Below are 13,395 nucleotides of genomic sequence, written 5' to 3'. Positions count from 1 at the left end.
ATGTTTGGAAGAGTACAACAAGAGATAGAGCAGGCCCTCTCCTGCTTCTGGCTCTTTCACTCCCTTGCCACCACTATAGGGAAACAGTGTGACCTAGTGGAAAAAGTACAGGCCTCAGAGTCAGAGGACTTGGGCTCTAATCACAGCTCTGCCATTTGCATGCAGTATAACCTTGGGCAAGACACTTAAATTCTCTGTACCTCAGTTGCCTCATCTGTAAAATGAAGATTAAATCCTCACCTGTCCAGTTCAGACTGTGATTCTATGTGGAACAGGGACTTTGCCCAACCCGATTATATTGTATCTACCCCAGTTCTTGCACTTAGTAAGCACTTAAATACCAATAAAAAAGATTGCTAGGGAAGAATATCCCTATTTCATCTAGTTCTAAGGTCCATCGAAGATGGGGATTCCACAGCTTCCATTTATTAGTCCATTGCAACTCTCTAATTGTTGTACCTCTCCTTTTCATTCATTCAATATTACTGACTGCTTACTGTATGCAGAGCACTGTCCTAACTAATCAGTAGACTACAATAAGAGTAAAAGACCCAGAACTTTGAGGTAAGTGTCAGTGGTTGCAATGAAAATGAGATTGTGTGAAATGAAGGGAGCAAGGGACTATAGGTGCTGGGCTCTGCAAGACCCTATTAGGGCTAAAGAGTTTCAGGCATCCTTAAGAATTTAACTGACTTGCCCAGGTCACACAACAAGCAACTGAAAGAGCCTAGGTTAGAACCCAGGAAAACTGGGCCTCAGTTTCCCCATCTGTAAATTGGGGAGTATATCTTTGCTCTCCCTACCTCTTCGATTACAAGCCCCATATGAGGTCTGGAGACTGTGTCTGATCTTATTTTTTTTTGTCTTCCACATCATGTGGCATAAGGTAGATACAAAATATGTATAGGCATATAGGAAGTACTTAATAAATACTATGACAAGCTAGCTAACATAGCTATCTTACTTGACGCTCCTCTCCTGCTTGTCCTGGGCTGACTCTTTCCTACCACTATTTCCCTGGCCTTGCCACAGTTTCCCTTATTTCACCACAGATTCCACCATCATTATCCATGTCACTACCACCCTCTCTTGGGGGATCAGGGCATTTATATGAAGCGCTGACTATGCACCAAAGCACTGTATAAAGTAAGATAATCCAATCTGATTCAGTCTCTATCCAACAAAGCTGCATGAGAAGCAGCCTGGCTTAGTGGAAAGAGCACGGGCTTGGGAGTGAGAGGACGTGGGTTCTAATCCCAGCTCTGCCACTTGTCTGCTGTGTGACCTTGGGCAACTAATTTAACTTCTCTGTGACTCTGTTACCTCATCAGTAAAATGGGGATTAGGACTGTGAGCCCACGTGAGACAACCTGATTACCTTGTATCTACTCCAGTGCTAAGAACAGTGCTTGGCACATAGTAAGTGCTTAACAAATACCATAATTATTATTATTGTTATTATTATTGTTATTAACAAAGCCTAGTGGAGAGAAGATAGGACTGGGAGTCAGGGGACCTGGGTTCTCTTGGCTGGGTGGCCTTGGGTTTATGACTGGGGCTTGCTGACAGTAGTCGAGGGCTGTGGGACCGGAACCAAAACTGCTCTCCATACCAGCCAGGAGGAAATGATGTGGCAGGGCTGGGGACGGGGACGGAGAGGATGCTGTTTTTCTCCTGGTTTCTGTGTGCCCCACTAGGATCCAAATATTACATTTTCACTCAAGCAAGGCTGTCCAGAGTCCAGCAATCACAACAGTCACTGCCATCATCTTCCACCCACTGATCGTTCAATCAGTCCCCATGCTGATCTGCCACTTGTCTGTTGGGCATGACCTTCGGAAAGTCACTTATCTGTGTCTTGGTTTCCACATTCATATAATGGGGATTAAATCCTAATCCTGCCTATTTAGACTGTGAGCCTCATGTGGGACAGGGACTGCAGCCACCTGATTATCTACCCCAGAGCTTAGTATGGTGTTTGGCACAAAATAAGTGCCTAACAAGTACCATAATAGTAAGAATAATCATTATTCTTCTTATTATTTTTATTAGGTGTCACAGGAGCAACCAAGACCATCCGCCTCCCTGGCTTCATCTTCTCCCCAGCCTTCTCACTGCATCCTTGACCTCTCTGTTTCTCAGGGTGTAGATGAGAGGGTTGAAGAAGGGGGTGACAACGATGTAGAAGAGGGAGACGAACCTGCCCGGTCCTTAGAGATGCTCTTAACTGGCTGGAGGTACATGAAGGTGGTGGTTCCAAAGAAGATTACCACCAACATGAGGTGGGAGGAGCCGGTCCGGAATGCCTTGACCCACCCGGCGGCCGACTGGAGCCTCAGCACCGCCCGGGCGATGTGCCCATAGGAGGTGACGATGAGGGAGACGGGTGCCAGCAGAAAGATCACACTTGCTGCAAACATCTCAGCCTCGCTGGGGTCAGTGTCCCCACAGGCGATCCCAATGAAGGCCGGGACTTCACACTGGAAGTGGTCCAGCCTGCGTCTCCCACACAGGGGCATCCTGAGGGTGACCGCCGTACCCACTATGGAGTTGGCGAAGCCACTCACCCATGTCAGAGCGGCCAGCTGCCTATAGAGACATGGCAGCATGAGCACAGCATGCCGCAGGGGCTGGCAGACAGCAACATAGCGGTCGTACGACATGACGGCCAACAGGATGCATTCGGTGGAGCCCAAAGTCAGTGCAATGTAGAGCTGGGCAAAGCAACCTTTGTAACTGATGCTTTTCCCTGGTCCCCACAGGTTGACCAGCAGTTGGGGGATTGTGGTGGTAGTGAAGCAGAGATCCAGGAAAGAGAGATTAGAGAGGAAGAAGTACATGGGCGTATGGAGCTGGGAGTCCAGGTAAGACACCAGAATGATGGCTGTGTTGCCCATTAAAGTCAAGAAGTAGAAAATAGAGATGACCACAAAGAGAACCTTCTCCAACCCTGGATGATCAGAGAAACCCAGCAGGATAAAGTCACCCCCAGAGCTCTGGTTGGCTTCGCTTAGCTCCATTCTGCTCAGGATATTTGGGACAGAAAACCCATCCAAGATTGAACACTCGACCCAACTCTAAGCCCCATATGGAACCGGGACTGCCTCCATCCTGTTGATGTTGTATCTACCCCAGCGCCAATACATAGTAAGCTTGGCATATAATAAGCATTTAACAACACAATTATTACTAGGTAACTTCCAGAGAATATGCCACCGTTCAGATGAGCATAGTAAGCTTGGCACATAGTAAGCACTTAACAGACATCACAATTATTACTAGGTGACTTCCAGAGGATATGCCACCGTGCAGATGAGCATCAGTCAGATTTGCCCCTGTTCTTCACTTCTGTGGGTGTCCTGAGCAAGAGAGGGAATTTGCAAACCAGGACTCTTAGTAGCAGAGGTGGAGTGTTGATTCTGAGGGTTGTGACTTGAAAAATCTGAACTCTCAGGAGAGACTGATGTGATGGTTGGAAGTGGCATGAGGATCTTCAGTTCCTTAACGGAACTTTGGTTGTCCTTGGACTTTAGTTTTCAGGTCTTTGGTTGTCTGGGGATAAAGCCAAATCAGACAATCTCTCTCGGGCTGTATTCTCATCTCCCACTCATGTCTAACTCTAAGTGGTACCAGCCGTATCGGGTTCTACCTATATTGTTAGCCTTCTTATTCAAAGAAAATGCCACGGATGGCTAAGTTCCCCTATGAAGGTCTCTTTGATGCTGAAAAGGCCAATTCAGGAACCCATAATCCCAGCCATAATGGGCACACAAAAGGATTGTTCTTTGCTGTGTTATAGTACATAAAGTATGTAGCGTCTGGTGCTGTTCTCTACTTCCTCATCTATCTTCTTGACATCAGGGTCTATTCTAGTCTTGAATATCTTCCAAAAAGAAGAATATAGAGTCTCTTTCTGCTGCCTTTTCTAATGCCACATCACCACAAGTCACACAGCTCTTCTTTAAGAGATGCAGCGTGGCTCAGTGGAAAGAGCATGGACTTGGGAGTCAGAGGTCATGGGTTCTAGTCCCGGCTCTGCCACATGTCTGCTGTGTGACCTTGGGCAAGTCACTTAACTTCTCTGAGCCTCAGTTACCTCATCTGTAAAATGGGGATTAAGACTGTGAGCCCCACGTGGGACAACCTGATCACCTTGTATCCCCCCCAGCACTTAGAACAGTGCTTTGCACATAGTAAGCACTTAACAAATGCCATCATTAATTTAAGTCTGATTTTCATCTCATCCACTGCAGTCCAGGCTCATTTCCTTGTGAGCATTCAGACTGCAGACTTATTGTTCACTCAAGAGAGTGAACAATCTCTTGAGCTCTTGATATTTATTACACCCCATCCCCACAACACTCATGTACATACCGTTATACTTTCCTATTTCCCTTATCTGTAAATTATTGTAGTGCCTGACTCCCCCTCTAGGCTGTTAGCTCCTTGTAGGAAGGGAGCATATCTCCCACCTCTGTTGTATTTTACTCTCCCAAGCCTCTAGCGCAGTGCTTGGCACACAGTAAGCACTCATTAATCGATTCACTGATACTGATGCATCCCCTTCATTGATACTGCTCCATCCCCTTCAGAAAGTTGGAGGCTGTGATGGTCAGCTCTCCACCTGCTGCTCTCTAGACACACATCAGCTCCCTCCCCTTTCATCTTTTCTCTGTTTAAATTGTTTATAATATTTAGATTTTTAGAAGACCCTTCTCTTCTACCCCCTTCTACGTCCTTTTCTTCATTATATATCTACCAAGCCACTCTTCATTAAACACTTCTTCAGATCCACCTCAACCAGGGCCGAGTACACAGCAACAACCCAAAGAGACAGACTCAAACTCATATACATGAATACCCAGATAGACACAAATCAAGTACACTTACCCATAGATGAATACATGTGCATTGTCAGATTCAAGTTCACAAACAATTGCACACACAAAGACTCACACAAACACTCCTGTGTTAATGTGACTGCCCCCAGTTCTAAGTTCTGTTAGCATCTGAGAGCTATGTATCCTTGGGCAAGTCATTTAACTTCTCTGTGCCTCAGTTTTCTGAACTGTAAAATGGGGGTTCAACACCTGTTCTCCCTCCCACTGAGACTGTGAGCCCAGTGGGAAACAGAGACTGGGCCTGGTCTGATTATCTTGTATCTACCTCAGAATTTAGTACAATGCTTGGCTTATAGTAAGCCCCTAACAAATAAACTACTACAAATAATAATAATAATGATGATTTCCCAGGCACATGTAGTTATCTCAGAGAGACATTCCTGCTCCATCCTCAGCCTCCTATGCAAAGCCAGACTCAGCTTCTCCCAGCCACTCGTGCCCATTCTCCTGAACTCAACTCTTCTTCTTCCAAGGCATGAGACAACCTTCCAGCTCCTGTCAGCCCCAATCACTCCCTCACCCTCCCTCACCCTCCCTCACCCTATTTACCTCACATTTGAGGCCTTCTACTTCAGGAAGTCTTCCTCACTTACTCCTGCACATCCCCCACCTGCCATTCTGATCAAAGACTCAATACTTCCCCTCGATTCGCTCTCGTAATTTTGGTACTGATTTTGACCTGTCTGTCTGATCTCCTTTTGTGAAAGGCCTGAGGGCATGGATTTAATCTCTAACATGGCTCCCTTGCACTTAATACAGGACCCTGTGGACCACAGATGCCAACTCTATGGGGGCTAAAGTGTTGCACTTTGATACTCACCCCATCTCCACCCCCTGCAGCATGTATCAATCAATCAGTGTACTTATGTACATCCCCTTATACTCTGTTTCTTCCCCTATCTGTAATTTTTTAATATCTGTCTCCCCCACTAAACTGTAGGCTCCCCAAGGGCAGAGATCTTGTCTGCCATCTCTATCATTCTCTCTCAAGTGCTTACCGCAGTGCTGTGTACACAGTAAGTGCTCAATAATTACCACTGACAGATTACCTATATACTGAGTTTTAGCTGGATTCCCACGATAATTTGTCCCATACTTCTGACAAAGCCTGTGAGTTTTTAATCAGGGCTGAAAAGACCCCAAAGGATGACTTTCCTTGAAGCCTGCCTTCCAAACTCCCTTAGCTCCTGGCCCTCAAAGTAAAGGATTAGGACCTAGGTTGTGGATTCAGAAGACTCATTCATTGGTCAAAGAATCCCCTGCAGCTGGGGAGGAGAACCCCATTCCCCCCATCCTTCCTATCCCCCAGTACTTTACCCACTGAGGAGGATGTGTGACCACTTCTCCAAGTCCTGACGGATCGCCTCAACCCCACTTTGACCCCTTGGTCGGAAGACCCGGAAGTAAAGGGAGAAAGGATGGTGGAGATATTCCATCCCCCCATAATCGCCTCCTTTACTGTGTCCCAGTGGTGCTCCTTTGGCACAAAGGGCATTTTACAAAAAACATTTTATGCCTGGAGCTGGCCCTGCCCCCTTAAGCAGTGGAAGATTTGGAACCTCTGGGAGAAGTCTCGGTTTAACTCTCTTGTGGGTTCATGGACCTGCTTGGACAATTAGTGGCTAATGAGAAGCAGCATGGCCTACTGGATAGAGCATGGGCCTGGGAGCCAAGAGGATCTGGATTCTAATCCCTGCTCCTCCACTTCTCTGCTGTGTGACCTTGGGCAAGTCACTTAACTTCTCTGTACCTCAGTTACCTCATCTGTAAAATGGGGATTAAGAGGGTGAGCCCCATGTGGGATAGGGAATGTATCCAATCTGAATTGCTTGTATCCACCCCAGGGATTAAAGCAGGGCCTGACACATAGTAAGCGCTTAACAAATACCAGTATTACTATTATTATTATTATTGGGTCCTGTGTAAAACCTATAGGAGAAAATATAGAAGACTCTGGAGAGGTGTCAATCTCTTTCCTGCAACTCCCCTAATCCTGAAGGATCATTTCATTCCCCCCATGATTCCTTGGGGCCGGACTACCATCCAACCTAACAGCTTCTCCTCACAACTTGGCCTTATTCCTCCCTTGTTGAAGTCTCTCTGCTCAACCTTCCTCCTCCAGAGGACTGTCCCGAAGAAGGGAGCCTGTGAAAGATTAGCCACCCTGTGAAAGATTAGCCACCCAATTGAAACTAACTCTAGAATTTCAAACCCGCTCCCCACATCAATCAATCAACTAATGGTATTTACTCAGTGCTTGCTCGGTGCAGAACACTGTACTAAGTGCTTGGGAGAGTACAGTCATTTGTTAAATGAGCATAAAACCTCTGTTCGCCTTCCATCTTATCCTGTGAGCCCCAGGAGGGACAGCAATTGTCTCCAATCTGCTGATTTTATTACAGTGCTCGGTGCAGTAAGCAGTTAACAAACACCACAGTAATCATCATCATCATTGTCATTGATTATCATTATTATTTCCCTATTTTAGAATTATCTGAATACCCTTAACTTGGAGATGGGACTGACACCCAGGCCCTTTAAATACAGTCTCACATCTCACAGGAGAAGCAGCGTGGCTCAGTGGCAAGAGCCTGGGCTTTGGAGTCAGAGGTCATGGGTTCAAATCCCAGCTCCCCCTATTGTCAGCTGTGTGACTTCGGCCAAGTCACTTCACGCCTCCGGGCCTCAGTTCCCTCATCTGTAAAATAGGGATGATCAATCAATCGTATTTATTGAGTGTTTACTGTGTGCAGAGCACTGTACTAAGCGCTTGGGAAGTACAAGTTGGCAACATATAGAGACAGTCCCTACCCAACAGTGGGCTCACAGGGATGATGTCTGTGAGCCCCCTGTGGGACAACCTGCTTACCTTGTACCCCTCCAGTGCTTAGAACTAGTGCTTTGTACATAGTAAGCGCTTAATAAATGCCATCATTTTCCCCCTCCTTCCTCTCCCCCTCCCCATCCCCCCCACCCTACCTCCTTCCCCTCCCCACACCACCTGTATATATGTTTGTACAGATTTATTACTCTATTTATTTTACTTGTACATATTTACTATTCTATTTATTTTATTTTGTTAATATGTTTTGTTTTGTTGTCTGTCTCCCCCTTCTAGACTGTGAGCCCGTTGTTGGGTAGGGACCGTCTCTATGTGTTGCCAACTTGTACTTCCCAAGTACTTAGTACAGTGCTCTGCACACAGTAAGCACTCAATAAATATGATTGAATGAATGAATGAGCATCCCTCGATCAAGAAGCCACTGCAGTCAGTTTAGTGTAAATTCTCCTAGCATCCCAAACCCGTGTGACTTTGGGCAAGTCACTTAACTTCTCTACACCTCAATTTCCTGATTTGTAAACTGGGAAATCAAAATCTGTTCTCCCTCCCACCTAAAATTTGAGTACCATGTGGGACAGGGATTGTGCCCAACCTGAATATCTTGTATCTACCCCAATGCTTAGTTCAGTGATTGGCACACAGCAAGTGCTTAGCAAATATCAATGTGATTACTGTTATCAGAGCTAGAATTAGAACCGAGGTCTTCTGATTTCCAGGCCTGTGCTCTGTCTCCTAACTGTTCACTCCTTCAAAATGATTTAAGACCCACCTCCTCCAAGAAGCTTTCCCAGATGATCCCTTCTTGACTCAACACTCCAGCAACCTGGCTGCCCTCTAGCTCTTCTGCAATGTGTGGGGAGACATTTCTCCCATGCCCATGTCTCTCCCATCCTAAAAAAACCCTCTCCTGACCCCACCTCACCTTCTAGTTATCGTCCCATATCCCTCCTACCATTCCTTTCCAAACTCCTTGAACGAGTTGTCTACACGCGCTGCCTAGAATTCCTCAACAACAACTCTCTCCTCGACCCCCTCCAGTCTGGCTTCCGTCCCCTTCATTCCATGGAAACTGCCCTCTCAAAGGTCACCAATGACCTCCTGCTTGCCAAACACAGCGACTCATACTCTGTCCTAATCCTCCTCGACCTCTCAGCTGCCTTTGACACTGTGGACCACCCCCTTCTCCTCAACATGCTATCTGACCTTGGCTTCACAGACTCCGTCCTCTCCTCGTTCTCCTCTTATCTCTCCGGTCGTTCTTTCTCAGTCTCTTTTGCAGGCTCCTCCTCCCCCTCCCATCCTCTTACTGTGGGGGTTCCCCAAGGTTCAGTGCTTGGTCCCCTTCTGTTCTCAATCTACACGCACTCCCTTGGTGACCTCATTCGCTCCCACGGCTTCAACTATCATCTCTACGCTGATGACACCCAGATCTACATCTCTGCCCCTGCTCTCTCCCCCTCTCTCCAGGCTCGCATCTCCTCCTGCCTTCAGGACATCTCCATCTGGATGTCTGCCCGCCACCTAAAGCTCAACATGTCGAAGACTGAACTCCTTGTCTTCCCTCCCAAACCTTGTCCTCTCCCTGACTTTCCCATCTCTGTTGACGGCACTACCATCCTTCCCGTCTCACAAGCCCGCAACCTTGGTGTCATCCTCGACTCCGCTCTCTCATTCACCCCTCACATCCAAGCCGTCACCAAAACCTGCCGGTCTCAGCTCCGCAACATTGCCAAGATCCGCCCTTTCCTCTCCATCCAAACTGCTACCCTGCTCATTCAAGCTCTCATCCTATCCCGTCTGGACTACTGCATCAGCCTTCTCTCTGATCTCCCATCCTCGTGTCTCTCTCCACTTCAATCCATACTTCATGCTGCTGCCCGGATTATCTTTGTCCAGAAACGCTCTGGGCATATTACTCCCCTTCTCAAAAACCTCCAGTGGCTACCAATCAATCTGCGCATCAGGCAGAAACTCCTCACCCTGGGCTTCAAGGCTCTCCATCACCTCGACCCCTCCTACCTCACCTCCCTTCTCTCCTTCTACTGCCCAGCCCGCACCCTCCACTCCTCCGCCGCTAATCTCCTCACCGTACCTCGTTCTCGCCTGTCCCGCCATCGACCCCCGGCCCACGTCATCCCCCGGGCCTGGAATGCCCTCCCTCTGCCCATCCGCCAAGCTAGCTCTCTTCCTCCCTTCAAGGCCCTGCTGAGAGCTCACCTCCTCCAGGAGGCCTTCCCAGACTGAGCCCCTTCCTTCCTCTCCCCCTCGTTCCCCTCTCCACCCCCCCATCTTACCTCCTTCCCTTCCCCACAGCACCTGCATATATGTATATATGGTTGTACATATTTATTACTCTATTTATTTATTTATTTTACTTGTACATTTCTATCCTATTTATTTTATTTTGTTGGTATGTTTGGTTTTGTTCTCTGTCTCCCCCTTTTAGACTGTGAGCCCACTGTTGGGTAGGGACTGTCTCTATGTGTTGCCAATTTGTACTTCCCAAGCGCTTAGTACAGTGCTCTGCACATAGTAAGCGCTCAATAAATACGATTGATGATGATGATGATGATTTCAACTGTGTATACACAAGTTTATACCCCTAGTTTATGTTCTGTGTTAGCTTGGCTCTGTGCACTCACACTGTCCTGACTCTCTTTTACCTGTCAGTTTTCCAAGAACAAAGAACATGCAGCTCCTTCCTCTTTCCCTACCAGCCCAGCACCTTTTATCCAGAGTTCAGCCTGCAAAGAGAGCCCCATAATAACAGTAATTGTGGTATTTCTAATGCACTTACTATGTGCCAAGCACTGTACTTAACACTGTGGGAGGTTGGAGATAATCAGGTCGGGTGCAGTCTCTGTCCCACTTGAAGTTGGGTAATTTGCCCAAGGTCACAAAGGCAAGTGGCAGAGGCGGAATTAGAACCCAGGTCCTCTACACTCAGATCTGTATTGTTTCCACTAGGAGTCTGCCATGATGCTAGGAGAGCCCCAGTGGAGAGATCGGGGGGAAGGGAAGGTGAAGATGAAGAAGACTAAGCTCTGCCCCTAGCTTCAGGCCCAAAGCCATCGGGGAGGGAAAGTTCAGCCTCTGTTGCTGAGAGTGTCTCTCCCTCCCCATGGTCAGGTCTCTCTGGATCCACTGGTGGCCCCGACTAATTGCTCGAGAATAACCGGAATCTCAGAGGCAGCACGATGACACCACGCTTCCACCACAATCTAGCTAATGGAGGTGGAAAATTCCTGCCATTCCTTAATTCCTTCTAAATGGTCTTAATTCCTTTCTCTATCACCCGTAAATGCCTGCTCGTCTCACAAGGTGGATCCCCGCCCCTCCTTCCCACCCCCCACCAGATAGAAGACGCAGCAGCTGTCCCAAGCAGGGCATGAGGAAGAAGCAGAGACCCTCTACTGGGTGCCTGGATCTTGGATTCCACACTTGGACCTCTGGATTTGCATCCCTCCTTTTGAGCCCACCTGCTGGGAGCGAGCTGTCTCTTCCAGCCCAGAGTGAGGTGAACAGAGTGGGGGCTCGGGGGAAGGCATAGAGAGAGGGTGAACCCGGAGCCAGCTCCAGCCCTTCCTCATTGCCTCCTTGGGCAAGAGAAGGAGAGAAACAGCGTGGCTCGGTTACAACAGCCTGGACTTGGGAATCAGAGGTCGTGGGTTCTAATCCCGGCTCCGCCACCTGTCAGCTGTGTGACTTTGGACAAGTCACTTCACTTCTCTGGGCTTCAGTTAGCTCATCTGTAAAATGGGGATGAAGACTATGAGTCCCACATGGGTCAACCTGATTACTTTAGAACAGTGCTTGGCACATAGTAAGCACTTAGTACAGTGCTCTGCACACAGTCAGCTCTCAATAAATACAATTGATTGATTAACAAATGCCATCATTATTATTGCCTGCTGTGTGACCTTGGGTAAGCCACTTAATAATAATGATAGCATTTATTAAGCGCTTACTATGTGCAAAGCACTGTTCTAAGTGCTGGGGAGGTTACATGGTGATCAGGTTGTCCCACGGGGGGCTCACAGTCTTAATCCCCATTTTACAGATGAGGTAACTGAGGCACAGTGAAGTGAAGTGACTTGCCCAAAGTCACACAGCTGACAGTTGGCGGAGCCGAGATTTGAACCCATGACCTCTGACTCCAAAGCCCGTGCTCTTTCCACTGAGCCACGCTGCTTCTCTCTTCACATAACTTGTGGTAAATTGTAACCTCCCCAGCACTTAGAACAGAGCTTTGCACATACTAGGCATTTAATAAATGCCATTATTATTATTATTAACTTCTTTGTGCCTCAGTTACCTCATCTGTAAAATGGGGATGAAGACTGTGAGCCCCACGTGGGACAACCTGATTACCTTGTATTTACCCGTGCGCTTAGAACAGTGCTTGGCACATAGTAAGCGCTTAACAAATACCATCATTATTATTATTATTATTATAAAGGCACCCTCTTGCCTTTCGTTAACGTCGCAATAGAGTCAATTAGGGCGGGGGTCGTGGCTCGGCTTTACAGACGGAATAAACCGCGATATTCAGTATCACAGAAAGAAAACATTTATTAGCATACAGAAAAGCATCAAGAACAACGGATCCTGCTTCTGTTAAGCCCTCAACCCAGGGGGGATGAGATCTCTGACACTATTTAAGCCCTCAACCCCCGGGGCATTGATAATTACAGTCCCATTGTCTTCTGCTCTTAGAAAATATCTCGCCCGGACTCCCGCTGGCATGTCTACAATTAGGTCTTCGCTTGGAGCCTTTTGGTCTGGCTCACCTGCTATCGCAGGAATCGATGTGCCCAAAGACCTGAAATTTAACACGGTGTTTAAAGAGGGGCAAACTGCACACTTTCATCTTCGCTCCTTGTGGCTCGTGTCTCTGCCGATTCGACGGTATTGTACTCCCCCAAGTGCTTAAAACAGAGCTCTGCCCTCTGTAACAATAATAACTGTGGTATTTGTTAAGCTCTTACTCTGTGCCAGGCACTGTACTAAGCGCTGGGGCGGATACAAGGAAATCGAGTTGGACGCAATCCCTGTCCCACCTGGGGATCGCGGTCTCAATCCCCATTTCACAGATGAAGGAACTAAGGACTAGAGAAGTGAAGTGACTCGCCCGAGGTCACAGAGCTGACAAGTGGCAGAGCCGGGACTAGAACCTATAATAATGATGGCATTTATTAAGGGCTTACTATGTGCAAAGCAATGTTCTAAGCGCTGATCTTCCGACTCCCAGGTACGTGTTCTATCCACTCTGCCACGCTGTTCAATAAATATCTTTGATTGATTAACATCTTTTCCTTTAAAATGTCCCTCCTTCTTCCAGGACCAGCAATCCACTTCACCCAAAGCCCCCCTGAATTTGCGATCGATTGCTGAGTCTCCGCCACCTAGACAGCAGTTGATACAGAAATAATTATAATAGTGGCATTTAAGTGCTTATTTTGTGCAAAAAAAAACCCAGTACTAAGTGCTGGGATAGATACAGTATAAAGAGATCGGACCCAGTCCCCGCCCCACATGAAACTCCCAGTCTAAATGAGAAGCAGCATGGCTCAGTGGAAAGAGCACAGGCTTGGGAGTCAGAGGTCATGGGTTCTAATCCCGGCTCCGCCACATGTCTGCTGTGAGACCTTG

General features: G+C 47.5%; 1 protein-coding gene and 1 pseudogene across 1 annotated transcript; both read right to left on the bottom strand.

The window, feature by feature from the left end:
- Nucleotides 1–2,138: 2,138 nt before the first annotated feature.
- LOC119923340 (putative olfactory receptor 2W6) lies at nucleotides 2,139–3,020 on the bottom strand. Its single transcript, XM_038742762.1, has one exon. It carries the CDS (start codon nucleotides 3,018–3,020, stop codon nucleotides 2,139–2,141), a length of 882 nt encoding a protein of 293 aa, XP_038598690.1.
- A 7,848-nt stretch (nucleotides 3,021–10,868) lies between these two features.
- LOC119923337 overlaps nucleotides 10,869–13,395 on the bottom strand; it is a 37,673-nt pseudogene continuing 35,146 nt past the window's right edge.

This window comes from Tachyglossus aculeatus, unplaced genomic scaffold, assembly GCF_015852505.1.
Source record: "Tachyglossus aculeatus isolate mTacAcu1 unplaced genomic scaffold, mTacAcu1.pri scaffold_176_arrow_ctg1, whole genome shotgun sequence".
NCBI classification, from domain to species: Eukaryota; Metazoa; Chordata; class Mammalia; order Monotremata; family Tachyglossidae; genus Tachyglossus; species Tachyglossus aculeatus.
This window is presented reverse-complemented; position numbering and strand designations above follow the sequence as displayed.

Excerpts from the sequence above, each read along its gene's own strand:
- LOC119923340 (XM_038742762.1), bottom strand. The coding sequence starts at position 3,020 with ATGGAGCTAAGCGAAGCCAACCAGAGCTCTGGGGGTGACTTTATCCTG.